Raw genomic sequence first — 19,033 nt, 5'->3', positions numbered from 1 at the left:
ATAACTGCTGTTTGACCTTAAATTAAGACAGTCTGTTTTCATTGTGGTGTTTTACTGGTTTAACAATGAGAACATTTAAAGCAGCTGCCACCAATTAAAATGATTCATAAGTGCTGGTTGTAAATAAATATTCTTGAAATTTTAACTCAGTGAAGTCAGTCTTTTTAGTGGCACTTTCTTTCTGGAAAGCAATTTGGTAAAATGCATCGAGAGCTATAAAAATGTTCATACACTTTGATCTAGTAATTCAGTCTCTTAAATATCCTTAGAAAATAAAACTGAGATCTCGATAAACTTTAATAAATAAAGATGTCCCTCACAGTTTATCAAGGAAATAGTTGCCTAAATTATGGTCTACCTATATGATGTACCATGGGGCCATTAAAATATTTTTGAAGAGTATTAACCACATAGGAAAATGTTTATGCAATTCAGTTGAAAAACAAAACTATATAAAACCATACAGTATGATCCTAAAAATGTGAAAATATTTCCGTAGAAAGAGTGTCAGGAAACATTATAAATTTTCATTTTATTTGGGTTGTGAGATTGTGTATGATATTTATTTTCTTTCTACTTTTCTGTATTTTCTAGAATTTTTTTATAGTGAACATTTATTGAATTTATAGTGAATAAAAATGTTATATAAGTATTTTGATCCTTTCAATAAGGATGGCTTTTATGAATATCCAGTCCATTTACATTATTATGACATAATTTTTTCTACATTTTCAGCTTTAGAGCATTTTTTTCTAGTGAATTTTTTTTTTTTAACGTTTTAATGTTTATTTTTATGGCAGATAATGTCAACAATTTTACCTCTGCTTGCTCTAATTTCTAGGTATTCTTCTTTAAAGCCAATAATTCAGTTCCCTGTTGGAATATTATTTTTCAGGTGGTTTACATCAAACAGCACACACATTCGTAGTATGTGATAAAGAGAGTTGACTCTGGAGCCACAATGCCTGGGTCCAAATCTTGTCCCCACCACTTAGCAGCTATGTGACCACTGATAAGTTAATGGCTCTCTCTAATTCTCAGTTTCCCTGTCTTTAAAATAGGGGATAATAATAGTATCTACCTCATAGGGTTGTTATAAGGATTTCAAAGAGTTACTACATGTAAGTACTTATTTTTAAAAGGCCTGGTATATAGTAAATATTCAATCAAAGTTGGCTATTTTTAGTAGTGTGTGTGCATATATCCACACATATACATATTTTCATGATAATTTGAAAAATGCCCTTTTATATCTGCTTTTTCTTTTATACAATTTTAATTTTAAATTGAAGGGTTTTATCTTATTTTCAGATAAAATTAATTTTCCTTATATGCTTTGAAATTATTTCAAAAAGTTTTGAGCAATAGAAACCTGGTTTGTTTTCAATCATATTTTTTCCATATTTGTAATTGATCATTCACGTGGGCTGGACGGACTGAAGATCAGCTTCATTCTAGGTATAAAATAACTTTTATTTACATACACAAAGTTGATATATTCATAACCAGTTACCCTCATCTATTATTTACCTCATTTATTAAAGTACTGCTTTAATAGAGAAGGAGGGGGATGGGTAGGTGTCAGTGTACTTCCAAAATAATAAAACTACATTTGTTTCTTTTTAAACTTTATAATCTCGCCTTCTCTAATCAAACTGATACTCCCAGAAAGATTTGGAGGGAAAGAGAGCTACCTTTTAATGAATCACGTGTTGGCCTAGACCCTTACATGTATTATATAATTCTGTAGTCCAATATGAAAACTATTTTAAGTAAAGCAATCATTTGGCAAGTTTACTGTCCTGGATTACAGAATCACAAATGTGTTCCTATAGAAAACAATTTGGATTTAACTGATTAACTGTTTATTAAATAACTAATTGCAATAGTTTTTCCATTATTCTGTTTCACTTTTTTGAAGCAGAGGTGTTTCTGTGGTATGTTTGCATTGGCAGAATAAAGAAAGAATCTGGGCAAGTTTGAAAGCATGAAACTGGTCACTGAAAGTTTCTTTTCAAGAATGAAGGGTTTTTTTTTTTTATCAATCTAATAATATTAAACAGAGACACATATAGATAATCCAGATATCTTCATCTTTAGCTGGATATTTGATTAGTATTTAATGCCAAGAAGGAGTGTGAGAAGTAGTCCCTGTGGGAAGTTATGTTTTCTTTGGTCTTTGGTTCTACAGCTATGTAGAAATTCTGGATTGAGTATGAAGTTTATTTATACATGTACATGTACATTTATCTGTGGGATTTATCTAAGAAGCAGTGGTTTGGGGTATTGTTCTTGCTGGTGAAAGAAGTGGACTGGGTGGAACTCTAGAGAAAAATTCGCTTTTAGGGATAAGCATGTTCAATAGCTCAGGTGGCAAATTTTGCTTTCTTGTATTGATGTCATAAGCTGAGTGGGTCACTGCCATTTCCAGACCATATACACCACCTTTGGCTAATTTGTCTTCTGTCATATACCTAGCAGTTCGGCTGGAGGCTTTTTAAACCAAAGTATTTAAATATACATAGGAAGTTGTTGTACTGGTGCTTATTGGTGGCTACTGTGTTCTTTCTTATCTTCCTAGGGAGTGTGGCCCCTTTGTTTAGCTTCTGTTTCATTTGTTTACAAAGTTATAGGCTTTGAAGTAGGCAGTTATATAGGATTGCCTAAAGAGACATGGAAAGTGAGAAGTCTGCTTTATAAGTAAGCAATTATCCTTATTTCACTGCCTTATTACCTCAGTTTCTCAGCCAGTGTCTTTCATGAATTTGGCTTTTCTCATAGGCTTGACATTGGCTTACTTACTGCTATCCTAATTTTTTTGTGGAAACTTACTTAGTTTTGTGTCTCCCAGATTAGATACTAGCTCAGTTTACTTTCTGAACATTTAACTATCAAAGCTTTGCCTGATGTGTTAGGAATTTTTTAAAAATAATTTTTGATAATTTAATGATACACATCACATTATTTTTTCTATTTGTTCCATCATAAAAGAAATTTTCATATCTGGTTTCCTTAGTGTAGGGTTCCTGTCCTTAGGTGACTGTCCTTCTATAGATATGGCATTGTTATTACAAGATTTGTACTGGTAAGACTTTGATAAATTTAGTGTTTTCCAGGACAGTAGTGAGGTAAATAGCTGTGCTGTAAGATTGTTTAAATCATCATAGCTGAAAAAATGGGCCTTTAAAAATAGCAATAACAGAATACACATACATTAGACATAATGCATGATTATTAATACTTCCTCAAGATTTTTTAGGAGTTATGAATAAGGACATTCAGATTGCACTTTTTAAAAACTCATGGAGAGAGTGTAAGAGGAGTGAGCTATTTTTGGCATGGGCTTAAAGAAGGAAATATCAGTGTGACTGGTAACTGACATGTTTGTCAAGTTCAGTTTCTACCTGAGTGCTTTAATTTTTTTTTTTATTTTTTTTTTTTTATTTTTTTTAATTATACTTTAGGGTTTTAGGGTACATGTGCACAATGTGCAGATTTGTTACATATGTATCCATGTGCCTTTAATTTCTTTTAAATTTCATTACTTTGGACTTTAGAGTTCTCAGTATGAAATTTTTAAGAGTGACTTGTCTAACCTTTGGGTTCTGAGTAGTGTGTTGCCCCTGAAATTGGTTGAGTCATTTTATATTCTTCTAAGAGTTCACTACCTGTCAAAGCTGAAAAGATCTGTCCCTTTTGCCTTTTACTTCCTGAACCATTTTTCTTTTTTTATTATTATTATACTTTAAGTTCTAGGGTACATGTGCACAATGTGCAGGTTTGTTACATATGTATACATGTGCCATGTTGGTGTGCTGCACCCATTAACTCGTCATTTACATTAGGTATATCTCCTAATGCTATCCTTCCTCCCTCCCCCTACCCCATGACAGGCCCCATGACATGTGTGATGTTCCCCAACCTGTGTCCAAGTGTTCTCATTGTTCAATTCCCACCTATGAGTGAGAACATGCGGTGTTTGGTTTTCTGTCCTTGCGATAGTTTGCTCAGAATGATGTTCCTGAACCATTTTTCTGCTGGCACTAGTCTTCTCTTATTTGTGATAGGTTTTCCCACATTTAGTATGTAAAACCTACCACAGAATTTGAACCTTAATGTGACTTAGGGTTAAAGGGCTTTGAGACTTCTACTTTTGTCCACGAAGGAGTAACTGGTGCAAGACTTGCTCCTTTCCACCTTACATCTCCCATAAACAACTAGAAACCAGACAAAATACATGAAACAACTGTTTTTAGACATCAGGCAACAGACAGCACAGGACTGTGGTCACTGAGAGAAAGGGAACAAACGAAGTGAGCTCTACCATCATCACCCTGACTTTTTGTCAGCAGGCAGTTTCTAGACCACAGCATTGTGAGGGGGAACCCAAGCAGAACTGCAATCTTGCTGAATTGGTGAGACAGAGATAGGAACTCAGGGAGGCCTAGGTGGCAGAAATTTATGGAGCAGAATACTGGAGAGGGAAAGCTACTCAGAGACATAGCTCCAGAAATCTGCATAGATGTTCCCCTTATCTCTGGCTGAATATGAATCTGTGCATGTATCAAGGGCAACACTGTGAGGCTGGGCAGAAAACAACTACTCAGGAGCTATAAGCTGAAAACTTACCAGAGCTCATACAGACCTGAGAGATATATGAGTTCCTACAGCAAGAGTTGTGAGCCCTTGTTGAACACCCAGGGCATTCCATAGAGACTCCAGAAGGGTCATACTTTAGTAGTAAAGGCTACTTTAAAGTAAAGGACTTTAAATAATTATCCACAAATAATTTAACTGCATGACAAAACAAACTTCAACACTCTTTGAAGGGAGGACAGGAAATTCCAAACACTCAGCAATATAATGATTATAATATCTGGCATACAAAAAATTACTAGACATTTCAAGAGGGAATACAATGTGACCCATAATCAGGAGGAAGCCAATCAGTAGAAACAGAACCAGAAATGATGGTTATAGAATTAGCAGACAAGGACTCTAAAACAGCTATTAAAATGTGTTGAAGGATTGAAAGGAAAACATGAATATAGTGAGTAAAGAAGTGGAAGACATATAAAGAACCAAATGGAACTTCTGGAGCTGAAAAGTATACTATAAAAAATGAAAAATTCATTGACGAAATAAATAGCAAATTAGATGCTGCAGAGGCAAATATCAATGAATTTGTATACATAACAATAGAAATTATCCAATCTGAAACAGAATAGAAAAAATGGGAGGAAAAAAGCCTCAGTGAACTGTGAGACAATATCAAGCAGATTAACCTACTTGCAACTGGAGTCCCATAAGGAAAGGAGAGAGAGAAATAGGCAGAAAAAAAATTGAAGAAATAATGGCTAGAAATTTTCCAAATATGATGAAAATGTAAATCCATAAATCCAAGAAGCTCAATGTATCCAAAACAGAAAAACCACACTAAAGCAATTATAATTTTTTTATTTTTTATTTTTTATTTATTTTTGAGACGGAGTTTCACTCTTGTTGCCCAGGCTGGAGTGTAGTGGCACCATGTCAGCTCACCACAACCTCCGCACCCTGGGTTCAAGTGATTCTCCTGCCTCAGCCTCCTGAGTAGCTGAGATTTCAGGCATGCGTCACCACACCCGGCTAATTTTATATTTTTAGTAGAGATGGGGGTTTCTCCATGTTGGTCAGGCTGGTCTCGAACTCCCGACCTCAGGTGATTCATCCACCTCGGCCTCCCAAAGTGCTAGGATTACAGGCGTGAGCCACCATGCCTGGCCTAAAGCAATTATAATTAAATTGTTGAAAACTAGTGGTAGAGCATTTTGAAAGCCACTAGGAAAAAAAGGACACATTACAGAGGAACAAAGAGAAGAACCATATACTTCTCATCAGAAACGATGGAAGTTTCCAGAAGACAATGGAATGACATCTTTAAAGTGCTGAAAAAAAAATACTGCTAATCTCAAATTTGATACCAATGAAAACACCCTTTAAAAATGAAGACCAAAAGAAATGAAGGTGAAATATATATTTTTTTCAGACAAAAATGAAAAGAATTATCACTGGCAAACTTTAACTACAAGAAATTTAAAGGCAGCTGTCCAGGCTGAAGGAAAATGATAACAGATGGAAACTTGGATCTCTACAAAGTAATGAAGAGTGCCAGATTAAGTGTGGCAAGTGCAGGATAAATATAAAAGACATTTTCCCCCTCATTAAAAAATTTCTTTAAAAGTTATTGTTTAAAGGAAAATTAATAATCTATTATAGGATTATATGGCATATAGAAGTTAAAGGTATAACAGTAGCCTCAAAGGATGGGAGGGGTGAAATGGACGTATACTGTTAAGGTCTTTACATTGCTTTTGTAGTGATATAATATTAGCTGAAAGTAGGTTGCAATAAGATAAAGATGCATCGATACAACCTAGAAAAATTACTAAACAGGGCATAACTAATAAGCTAGTAATGGTGATAAAATTAAATACCAAAGTATACTCATTTAATCTTACAGTAAAAGAGAAGTGGAGAACAAATGGGAAATATAAAAAACAAATATTATATATAAAGATGGTAGACTTAAACCCAACTCTGTCAGCGGTTATATTAAATGTAAGTAGTCTAACCACTCCAGTTAAAAGGCTGCATAAAAAATGCAAGACCTAACCATATACTGTATATAAGAAACCCACTTTAAGGATAAAGACACACGTATGTTGAAAGCAAAAAGACAGAAAAAGATATACAAACATTCATAAGAATGCTATCGTTACTATGCCAATAAGAGATGAATTGGACTTCAGGACAGGCAGTGTTACCAGGAATGAGGGCCATGTCATAATGATAAAGTGGTTAACTCAAGAAGACGAAAATCTGTACCTAACAGATTCTCAAAATACATGCAAGAAAAAAAATACACATAAAAGGATAAGTAGACAAAACTACAATTAGAGTTGAATATTTCAACATTATTAATTCAGTAATTGATAGAACAAGTAGACAAAAATCAGTGAGGAGATAGAAAACATGATCAATACTACCAACCAACTGGACCTAATTGACACTTATAAAACACTGGACCTAACATTACCAGAATACATTTTCTTTTCAGATTCACAAAAGATCTCTATAAGGAGAACTACAAAACACTGATGAAAAATCATAGATGACATTAACAAATGGAAAAACATCCCATGCTAATGGACTAGAAGAATCAATATTGTTAAAATGACCATACTGCCCAAAGCAATCTACAGATTCCACACAATCACTATCAAACTACCAATGTCATTTTTCATGGAATTAGAAAAAACAATCCTAAATTTCACATGGAACAAAAAAAGACCATGAATAGCCAAAGCAATCCTAAAGCAAAAAGACCAAGTTGAGAGTCATCACACCGCCTGACTTCAAATTACACTGTAAGGCTATAGTAACTGAAACTAAAATAGCATGATACTGGTACAAAAATAGACAAACAGATCAGTGGAACACAATGGTGAACTGGATATAAAACCACATACCTACAACCAACTGATCTTCAACAAAGTAGAGAAGAGTAAACAATGGGGAAAGGAGTCCCTATTCAATAAATGGTGCTAGGAAAATTGGCTACCTATGTGCAGAAGAATGAAACTGGACCCCTATCTCCCACCATATACAAAAATTAAAATGGATTAAAGACTTACATGTAAGACCTGAAACTATAATAATCCTAGAGGAAAACTTAGGAAAAACTCTTCTGGACATTTTCCTAGGTGAAGAATTTATGATGAAAACTCTAAAAGCAAATGCAACAAAAACAGAGAAATGAAACTTAAACTAAAAAGCTTCTGCACAGCAAAAGAAATAATCAACAGAGTAAACAGAACCTACAGAACAGGAGAAAATATTTGCAAATTTTGCTTCTGACAAAGGACTAACATCCAGTATCTACAAGGAAGTCAAACAACAAGAGGGGAAAAAAAACCCATTAAAAGCTGGGCAAAGGACATGAACAGAAATTTCGCAAAAGAAGACATAGAAGCAGCCAGCAAGCACATGAAAAAACATTCAACGTCGCAAATCTTCATGCAAATTAAAACCACACTGAGATATCATCTCACACCAGTCAGAATGGCTACTATTAAAAAGTCAAAAAAACAACAGATGTTGGTGTGGATGTGGAGAAAAAGGAATGCTTATACATTGTTGGAGGGTATGTAAATTAGTTCAACTTTTATGGAAAACAGGATGGCCATTTTTCTAAGAACTAAAAATAGAACTACTGTTTGACCCACCAATCCCACTACCGGGTATCTACCAAAAGGAAAAGAAATCATTACATTAAAAAGACACCTGTACTCATGTGTTCATCGCAGCACTATTCACAATAGCAAAGTCATGGAACCAGTGTCTAAGTGTCCATCAACAATTGACTAGATAAAGAATATGTGGTGTGTCATGCACCATGAAATACAATGCAGCCATTAAAAAAAGAATGGAATTGTGTCCTTTGCAACAACATGGATAGAGCTGGAGGTCATTATCCTAAGTAAACTAAGAAACAGCCAAATACCATGTATTCTCACTTGTAAATGGGAGCTAAACAGTGAGTACACATGGACATAAAGATGGAAAGAATAATAGACACTGGAGACTCCAAAAGTGGGAAGGGTGAGAGGGGAGTGAGAGTTGAAAAATTACCTATCCAGTTCAATGTTCACTATTTGGGTAATGGGTACGCTAGAAACCAAGTCCCCACCAGTACACAGTATACCCATGTAACAACAAGCACATGTAAAGCCTAAACCTAAAAGAAAATAAAGACAAATAAAAAACCCTTAACTGTTTTCATTGTTTTGTTTGAAGTGTTATGAATTCCCTGACCATCCTACATACACAGTCAAATGGAAATACCAAAACAAAGTTCCATACAAGTTTTTAATGGCATAAAAAATAGGAGTTGACTGTATCAATTAATATTCATTCTAAAATTTCTGGACCTAGTTCTTCTGTTATTCTTAGTTTTGCTTAACATTTAGCTTAGGAATTGGAAGACTTCAATAGAAGCTCTTTTTTGCCTGATTTGTTTTATATTAAAATAATTATTATTTTTTTTTTGAGATGGAGTCTTGCTCTGCCGCCCAGGCTGGAGTGCAGTGGCCCGATCTTGGCTCACTGCAAGTTCCGCCTTCTAGATTCATACCATTCTCCTGCCTCAGCCTCCCGAGTAGCTGGGACTACAGGCGCCCACCACCACACCCTGCTAATTTTTTGTATTTTTAGTAGAGACGGGGTTTCACCATGTTAGCCAGGATGGTCTCGATCTCCTGACCTCGTGATCCGCCCGCTTCGGCCTCCCAAAGTATAGGCGTGAGCCACTGCGCTCAGCCTAAAATAATTAATTTTTTTTAATAGTAAAGACTAGATCTCAAACCTTAAAGCCCTTTGAACAAATGGGTTCAGAATAGGGCTTCCAAATAGAAATTACTTCATTTTTGAAATCTATAGCAAAATATCATTTAAAATTAAGTTGTATTTTCAGGTCATAGAGATTTGTGGTGTTTTCCTATTATCAGGAAAAAAACCCCACAGCTATTTTTCCCTTTAAATGTTACTATATATTAAATTTAATACCCACTGCAGTGTAAACTAAGAAAATATGTGCAAAAATACTGTTTTTTTTCCAATTAAGGTAGTCTTTCTCATCTGATTTAGGGCTCTAAAAATCTATAAGATTGTCTCAGCATATCAAGTCTGGGACTAATTTTTTTTTTTTCGTTTGCTGAAAATTGTTGATTTGCTCTTGTTAAAGGAAGAAATGGTTCTTTCAGTTCAAAAATTGGCAGAATCAAGCTAATCCCTTAAAGTATGCTTGTGCTTTGGCTGATTGTATGTCTGTGGTGATTACCCTTGATTAACAACAGCAAAAAATTCTACCTTCCCAATCATCTGTTAGACTTTAGTCTGCCTCCCTTCCTCTGGCATTTGCCAGTTAAATTGGAATTATATAAATGGGAGAAAGAGAATATAATGCTGCTATGATAGAATTTCTTGGAACACCAGGCAAAGAAAAGTATTAAAAGATTGGTCCTGATCCCCGCTTTCAGATATTTGTGGTCTCCTATACTAATTTATGCTGTCTATCTAAGCAGTATGATCTTACTTTCCTGAGCCCTGTGGGATACAGGCTATTTATTATACAAAGGTTGGAGGGAGGAGTGTGGTATAAGGAAACAGTGGTGATTTAGTGCATTTTCTTTATCTACAGCAAATGGTTGGATGAGAAATACATCTGAATCTTAACTTCTCGACCCTGCCTCAGATTAGCCCCTCCTATTTCTCTCCATTCCTCTCAATTTGAATTTCAAATTATCGGGAGGAGTCTCATTCATTCTATAATATGAACTACTTAATCAAATAATCAGATCAATACCTAGCTGAGGAGTTGTTAACCAATGGTATAATAAATGGAAATTTTGATTTGGAGGAAATTTGTATTTAACAGAGGACCTGGGTTTGATGAAGTCCGGCTAGACAACAGGAAAAAATGAAGTGAGAAGGCTGAGGGAGATCAGAAAGAGTGTTGGGAAGCCATCAAGCATAAAATGGTAGGCTTTTTTGTGGGCTTCTAATGGTGATAATGTAGAAACTTATAAATCGGGGCTAGTGTTTCTAGGCTGATGCAGCATTTCTAGTTTGTCCTGGTGTCTTCTCAGCTAATCTTTCTCTCCCCTACTGGGAGAAACAGGAGGAAGAGGAGATTGTGCTTATGCTCACCTGTGTGGTGCTATGTAGTATTCATAGGATTTTCCTATGCTTTGGTCTTTGAGAAGACACCTAGGTTTGCCACTCACATTTTTTTTTTTTTCCTGTAGTGGGGGAAAAAAAAACCCATATTAAACCAGTAGTAAGAAAATTTGGAGGACTTGCCAGGTTCTAACACTAACCAGTTTGGTGATTCTGCACTGTCTGCCTGGATCTCTTTTTGTATTTCACCTGTAAAATGAAAAGCAAATGGATTATCTCTTAAAGACTCTTTCAGTGAGTGAGCTTAGATACATTGTTATATACACTTTAAACTATATACTGAAGTTTGGGTTAGGGATTTGTAACGGACTGAATTGTAACCCCCCCAACCTCTACATTCCTATGTCCAAGCCCTAACCCCTAATGTGACGTGTTTGATAAGGCCTGCAAGAAATTAATTAAGGTTTAATGAAGTCATGAAGATGGGGGCCTGATCCAATAGGATTATTGTCCTTATAAAAGACTCTTGGAGAGCTCGTGCTCTCCCTCTCCCTGCACACGCTCAGAGGAAAGGCTATGTGAGTACAAAGTGGCCGTATAGCAGCCTTAAAGCCTAGTAAAGGAAGAGAGCCTTTACCAGGAACTGAACTCTGCCAGTACCTTAATCTTGGGCTTTCTAGCCTCCTTAACAGTGAGGAAATAAATTTCTGTTGTTTATGCCACCTAGTGTATAGGATTTTATTATGGCATCCCTATTACATGATTTAACCATATTAGGTATGTTTTTATGAATTGAATCTGTAGTTTATATGATTTAGAAATGTAAAGCTTCTTTTTGTTGAAATAGGAAGTGAAAGGTTTTTACCTGGTGGTGGAAAGAAGACATCATCATTTCTATACTTCTGCAAGCTGCTAGATCCTGGGGAATTATGGTATTTTTAGCTGGATGTTATGAGGAATATAGTTGTATTTTTGAGCTAAATTGCTGAGAAACCTGAATACAGTTGAGAAACAATCATTATTTGATGGCAGAAGAACAGAACAAGTTACAGGGCTTCTCTCTTTTCCTGTGTCCCCCCGCCCCGCTCCAATATAAATAACCTTGTTGAGTACTCCATTCTATTAATTATTATAATTATTATTGCACTGGTAGAGATTGATGTTATTTTGTTAATGTTGCCTCCTATGAATCTCATTCTAAAAAATCTCATTCTAAAGAAGAGCAAATTGCCAGAGTCTAAGACTTTTTTGTAACCTCTGCTTTGCCTTGATATGGCAGGAGAGATAGGGTTTAAGGTAAAATATTATTAAGTAAATACACCTTTTTCATTGTATCACTGAATTGTATTCTGCTCCTGCAAACATATTTCTGATTTGTTCTGGCTCACATCAATAGATGGGGAGTGTCCTGTTCAGATTTACATTGCTTTTTGTACTTTTGCTGATTGTATGCAACTACATTTCCCTAGAGCTACTGTTGACCTGACAGTATTGGGTGCTAGTTGGCAGGGAGGATTCATCTAGATTAGATGGTTACTTCCTGTTCCTGTCTACAGACAAGAAAAAATGGAGTGTTTACTTTTCTCCAAAGGTTTCTCAGAAGTAGGAAAATTACTTTAAAAGCTTTGTCTGGTTACCTTCAGATAAACATTTTCCTTAATATTTCATCTCATTTTGAGCCCTCTTCTAGTTTGTAGTATTTTTTCAATGTATGTAGGTGGCCTCAAACCATATGGCAAACGCATTTTCCCAAAACATCCAATCTTTGTCTTACTATGAACTGGTTTTCTGTATTTTTTTTCTCATTGAGCAGCTCCTCTCAACAGGCTCAAAACCCCTTTTCTACTTTGATCTGCCTCTGATTATGCTGATGTATTAGGTCCTTTTTGGAACTCATACATGTTTTAATAGCACATTTAAAAATGAAATTGCCTATTCCTTCCCTCTGTGTTGCGTGAAGAAAAAAATTTGTTCCTATTTTTAGATAATATGTATTGAACATTCTCGTAGTCATTGCCCTGTACAACGTGGTTATCACACACAAGATACAATCTCTTGTGCTCAGGGATGTTTATTATGTTTCTGTCTACTTTAAAATGCTTAACTTCCCGGGTTCTTATCCCCATTAAATGTTGCTTTTAGGTATTTTAGTTGTTTTTAATTCCATACACGTGTACTTTATAAAATGTGTTGGATGAGCATTTGTAATGAGAAATTAGAGTCCCAGATTTTTATTGAATAGTTTTATTCTGTCTACTAAAAGTCTGACCTCTTCCATCTTCAGGCATCTGTCCTAAACACAGTGAGGTTGTGGAGTAGCACTCCCTCCCATCTTTGACAAAGATACTTCCCCGCAATCCCAACTCCCAAAGTGGATGTTGCCTGGGGCAGGTAAGGATCAGGGAGAGTACAGATGATTCTGTATCTGCTCTATGTCTTATGAAGGCTCTTGAGAACACATAGTCCACAGTGCTTCAAATTCAAAGAAATGTTAAATCTGAAAGAGCCCATAGCAAGTTATCAAGACTGTCAGACTACTTCCTGTTTCCTGAATGTGCTGTGCACTTTTACATGTCCATGCCCTTGCTTGTTTTGGAGCATCTTTGCTCCTCAGGCTGCCTTGTAAAATGCAGCTTGTCCTCCAGCAACCTAAGCTCTGAATTAATCATTCTGTCATCAGTGATAGCATGGTATTATAAGAAACTAGTAATATATAATTTCTCCCACCATATGTTTGAGTGCCCTGCAACGTATTTCATAGTATAGTGTTTAGTTTGTGTTATTTTTCTACTTTAAGTTTTAAATGTTTACTTGAGCAGATAGGGTTATATTATAGTAAGAATGGTGTATGTGTATATTTCCTGGGATAAATAAGAAAGTAGAAGGTAAAACACTTAAATGACTTTCATTTCTAGCGTTTTTGATAGGAAATGAATTCACTCACTTTTAGGTTTCTCATGGCAGTCATTGAGGAAGAGAATATACAACATAGTTCTGCCTTATTCAGAAACCATCATGGTATTTTAAAAACATGCTATTATCTATATTACATTGTGATTCACTTCATTCTGAAGCTGCCAAAAGACCTGTCTTACATAGAGATACTTTGTATAGCCATTGTTATGGGAGAGGATTGATACATTTCTGTATTTCTGATTTCTTAATTTATGATCATATGCTACTTCTGTGATCGAAAAATAAAGTTTGTTTTTTTTTAAAAAAAAGAAGAGACAGGATGGCGATCATTAAAAAGTCAGGAAACAACAGATCCTGGAGGGGATGTGGAGAAATAGGAACGCTTTTACACTGTTGGGAGTGTAAATTAGTTCAACCATTGTGGAAGACAGTGTGGCAATTCCTTAAGGATCTAGAACTAGAAATACCATTTGACCCAGCAATCCCTTTACTGGGTATATGCCGAAAATATTATAAATCATTCTACTATAAAGAGACATGCACATATATGTTTATTGCAGCACTATTCACAATAGCAAAGACTTCAGACCAACCCAAATGTCCATCAATGATAGACTGGATAAAGAAAATATGGCACATATACACCATGGAATACTATGCAGCCATAAAAAGGATGAGTTCATGTCCTTTGCAGGGACATGGATGAAGCTGGAAACCATCATTCTCAGCAAACTAACACAAGAACAGAAAATCAAACACCACATGTTCTCACTTATAAGTGGGAGTTGAACAATGAGAACACATGGACACAGGGAGGGGAACATCACACGCCAGGGCCTGTCGGGGAGTTGGGGGCTAGGGAAGGGATAACTTTAGGAGAAATACCTAATGTAGGTGACGGATTGATGGGTGCAGCAAACCACCATGGCACCTGTATACCTATGTAACAAAACTGCACGTTCTGCACATGTACCCCAGAACTTAAAGTATAATTAAAAAAAAGAGAGAGAGAGACAGGCTGGGCATGGTGGCTCACGCCTGTAATCCCGGCACTTTGGGAGGCTCAGGCAGGCAGATCACGAGGTCAGGAGTTTGAGACCAGCCTGACCAACATGTTGAAACCCCGTCTCTACTAAAAATACAAAAATTAGCCAGGCATGGTGGTGCACACCTGTAATCCCAGCTACTTAGGAGGCTGAGGCAGGAGAATTGCTTGAACCCAGGTGACGGAGGTTGCAGTGTGCCGAGATCACACCACTGCACTCAGCCTGGCAACAGAGCAAGACTCCATCTCAAAACAAAACAAAACAAAACAAAAAAGTGGTTGCTGATATTGACTATGCCAGGTTAGAAACTGAAAAATGAAGAGGTGAACTTCATCCTTAAAGATAAGGTTTAAATTTTAAGATACTGGTATTTATACGAGTAATGAAAGAATTGGTGAGAAAGTAATCTCATCTAATTCTTGTCTTCCTGATCAGTGGTTAGTCAAGAACAATTGGAGAAAAATTTCCAAATGGAGCATTAGAATCTTGTCTCAAGTTATAACAGGTTTATTGCATATGATATAGAAAGCAAAAAAAAAAAAAAACTGGCTTTTACCTTTTGTTTGTTATTTTAATACCTTTAGTGTAGGTCGTCCTTCACTTGAATGCTAATGTTGACAGTAACTTGACCTTATACTTTAGTCATCTTTTTGAATGCCACTGGTCATTGGCTCTTGGAAGATGGTAACTCTTAGTACTTCTCCCTGGTTTGTATATATTACTTATTTGGGAACCTATCTGCCATTGTGGCTGTCAGAGCTCAGCATAATTTAAATGTTTAAGGTGGGTGATTGAAGTACTTGAATGAGATATCTTTTCATCCATCTGCTGATGACTCACTAAAGAGTATTTTAAAGAAAGGATGTTCTCCAACTCACCAGTGTATTAGAGGAAAAAAAATAAGGTATATCCCCTTAAAATTTAAGTTTTTAGAAAGCAGAAATGCGTTATTCCAGTATTACTGTGAATACTTATATTACCATAGACCATCCCCATTTTAAGGTACTTATCTTTTTATAGAACGTCCTAAAATGGGTAAATTATTTCATAAAAACTGGCATACAAAGTTGCTCTAATTAGAACGTAATTGTTTTTAGACTTAACCATTAATTGAGGCTGTCAGTAGTTTGCAGCAGAATCCAAACATCTACTGTATTAAACTTCATCTAAAACCACATTATTCTTGATGATATTTTGTTATAATTGATACTTTGTTCTTTGATGCTTGAGAGATTGTATTTGCAGGTAATACTTTTATCTAAAATTTTAAATGAAATTTCTGGTTTCAGAGTATTATTTTGTTAATGTCTGCTGTTGCCCTTCACCTTTCTGAACCCTACTGATTTTTCTAGGTCAAGCTAAAGAATGTCAAGCTTGATGAAGTTTCCTTCTATCTTAATAACTTAAATTATGGCATTTGGACATGGTTTATAGTATCCATTTCCTTTTTCCTTGTATTAGTTAGCTGTGTAATAGTTATGCCTGCCTCTTATACTGGCTCCTAGAGAGCAATGACTGTGTTTTAGGCATCCTTGTAGCACCTTTCACAGTACATATCCCCTATATTTTCAGGAAGTATTTATGAAAATCATTGGTTTTTATCCCGGATTTTCCAAATTAGACTTACAAATACGTCAGTAATTTGAGGTTTAAATGAGTAATTACACAGTTAGCCATAATGATTAAAGCTCTGTAGTTAAGATTGCCCAGGTTTGAGTGCCTACTTCATTATATATCAACTGTGAGACTCCCTCATCTGTAAATAGGAATGTTAGTATCAGCCTCCTAGAATTGTTGATGAAGATTAACATAATTAGTTTGTTTAAAACATTTATTGAGATGCCAAACATATAGGATACACTCAATATAATGTAGCGGTAGTATAATATAACTTTTGCTAAATGTGGTCCTATTGGGCTGGCCTCTGAGCCCCTTGAAGGCCTGTCTTTTGGTCTTTATATCTCAGGCACCTAACCTAGCAGACAGTCAATACTCAATAAATACTTGCTTGAATTGAATTGATTTATTTACCCTATTTTTATCTTCCATTACAGCCCACTGTTTGTAACATGGAAGATTGGTCGAGACAAAAGATTACGTGGATGCATAGGTACTTTTTCTGCCATGAATTTGCATTCAGGACTCAGGGAGTACACACTTACCAGGTGAAGACCAATTTTCGTTACCTCTGCTTTTACATTAAAAAAAAAACTTATGAAACTTGAATGATACTTTAACTCCTTTTACTGAATTGTCAACGTTCTTGTCTTCCTTCATGTCAGGTTTTTCCTTTGTCTTTGACCATTTACCTTCTCTCTGGTAAAATGTTATTGATATATATTACCATAATATAAAATACTGTGATTAATATATTCTGCCATCGATGTTTTGAAGTGTTTTTTTTTTCTTCCAGTGGCCAGCTTATTTTGTATAACTTGAAAACCAATGACCAAATGTCCATGGGTTACCAAAATATGTGATTTCTATAGGAACAGTCATTATTTCTTCCGTCTTATGTTTTTTAAAAATAATTGTTGTCTCTTTCATCTTACACATTTTGTTACACTTTTAAGTACTTTTGAAATTGAAAGGAGAGCCTAGGAAGAAAGTGATGCCACAGCCTAGCAGTATAATCATTCACATTCACACTTCACCCAGAATTAATTGTAGCTTGCTTATTTTCTTTTATCTAACACAAGGACAAAGTAATTCCTCATTACAGTTGTTTAAAACTTTGTTCTTAATTTCTGAATTCACAAAAAGCTATCTAGCACACAATGTGAGTTTTTTGGTTCAAGTTTAGATTTCAAGCAAATTGTGACCCAAAATTATTTCAAAAGAAGAAAATTCCTTAAATAATAATCTATTAGTAAAGGAATTTCCTGTTTTTGTTCACATTTTAGGGTGATTATCTGATACAGTTTCTATAGTTGTAATATGCACAGTGTCTGTCCAACAAGAAATTGCTCCCTGCTGACTATTGGTACTTGGGGCATGTTGCTCAACCTCCATAGGTAAAATAGTAATTACAGTATTTTGTTCTATATACTTAATAGAGGTGTTAGGAGAATGAACTAATAATCACTATTTTACTTCAGGATTAATGTGGAACATTAATTATTTTACTGTAGAACTGCATAAATGCAGGCTCATAGCACCAGTTAATAAAATGCTGTAACTGAGTTTGGTATTCTCATATTTGAAGGTATGCAGTAGCTCACAGCTGCAGGGTTTTCTCAGCTTACAGTGAAGCCCAGAAAAAAAACCAGTGGCTTGGAGGATCATATTAATTTTTTAGCTTTTCACAGGTATAAGAAACTGGGTGTTTGGATTTGATTAAATAACATACAGGCTGTTAGGGTTGAAACACATATTCTGGAAATAAATTCAACTTGTTAAAGATAATATAAGTACTAGTCTAGGCATGTTAGATTTTTTTTTTTTCTGACATAAAATACAGTGGGCTCATTTTTAGGACTTCAGCAAATTCTGCCAATGGCTACCTTTTTGGGACAGGTACATATTAAATTACACATTTAATACTAATCAATGGCAATTTATTGTACATTTCCCAAAATAAGTTATGAGGAACACTGGTTCCTTTGCGCTACCTGAAGAAAAGAATTCTATGACCAAATAAGTTTGGGAAACACTGGTTAAAAAAATGTAAACAACTCTGCTCACTGTAGGACTTCTCAGAACCTTTTATGTTAATAGTGTTATGTATATCTAAGAGAGAGAAATAGAATGTAGCATTTTTCAGGCTTATTTGACTACAGGACCCTTTTATCCTCCCACCCCAAAGTCTGAGTGTTCCAAGGAAAACATTTTTGGAAACACAAGTCTGTTTTCAAAACAGAATATTGCTTTATATTTGGGTAGTAAGAGTTGGTAGTATAGAAACCCTTTGTGCTTTCTAGTGAAATTGTAGCAGAAATCCCATTATCAAACATTATATACCTTAGAAATCTTTTGTAGTACTAACTGTGGTAGCAATTGGGTTTTGTTTAAAGAAAAAAATAAATTCTTTTGCCTATGTTGGCAAGGGGTGAAAACATCCAACTTTTCTAGACTTGTCCATTTATATCCTAGGGTAATGACCAGAAGAATTACAGTGTAATTTTCTGACAATAATGTGATTCTGAATGAATTGTTCAAATACTTCAAGTTGGAAATTTGCCTACATTTGTATACCTTGTTACCCTCATTGCAATCTATAGCTCTTCCTGTTTACTTTTCAACTTTTTTTCTCATGTTTCTGTACAGCTTCCTCAAATTGTATATATCACGTTAAAGAGGCATGTGTGTGTGTGTGTATACATATGTTTGTGTGTGTATACACACATGCACAT

The 19,033-nt window shown here is 35.3% G+C and overlaps 1 protein-coding gene across 2 annotated transcripts in view; it reads left to right on the top strand.

The window, feature by feature from the left end:
* The window catches only part of AMMECR1 (AMMECR nuclear protein 1), a 139,642-nt gene that overhangs the window by 46,494 nt on the left and 74,115 nt on the right, over positions 1–19,033 (top strand). The window contains exon 2 of one of the 2 annotated variants that reach the window (XM_055268656.2): positions 16,736–16,846. The exons of the other annotated variant lie outside the window; for it this stretch is intronic. Within the exon in view, the coding sequence (XP_055124631.1) occupies positions 16,736–16,846 (111 nt within the window). The remainder of the gene's footprint in view (positions 1–16,735; positions 16,847–19,033) is intronic. 2 annotated transcript variants of the gene reach the window in all.

This window comes from Symphalangus syndactylus, chromosome X, assembly GCF_028878055.3.
Source record: "Symphalangus syndactylus isolate Jambi chromosome X, NHGRI_mSymSyn1-v2.1_pri, whole genome shotgun sequence".
Taxonomy (NCBI): domain Eukaryota; kingdom Metazoa; phylum Chordata; class Mammalia; order Primates; family Hylobatidae; genus Symphalangus; species Symphalangus syndactylus.
This window is presented reverse-complemented; position numbering and strand designations above follow the sequence as displayed.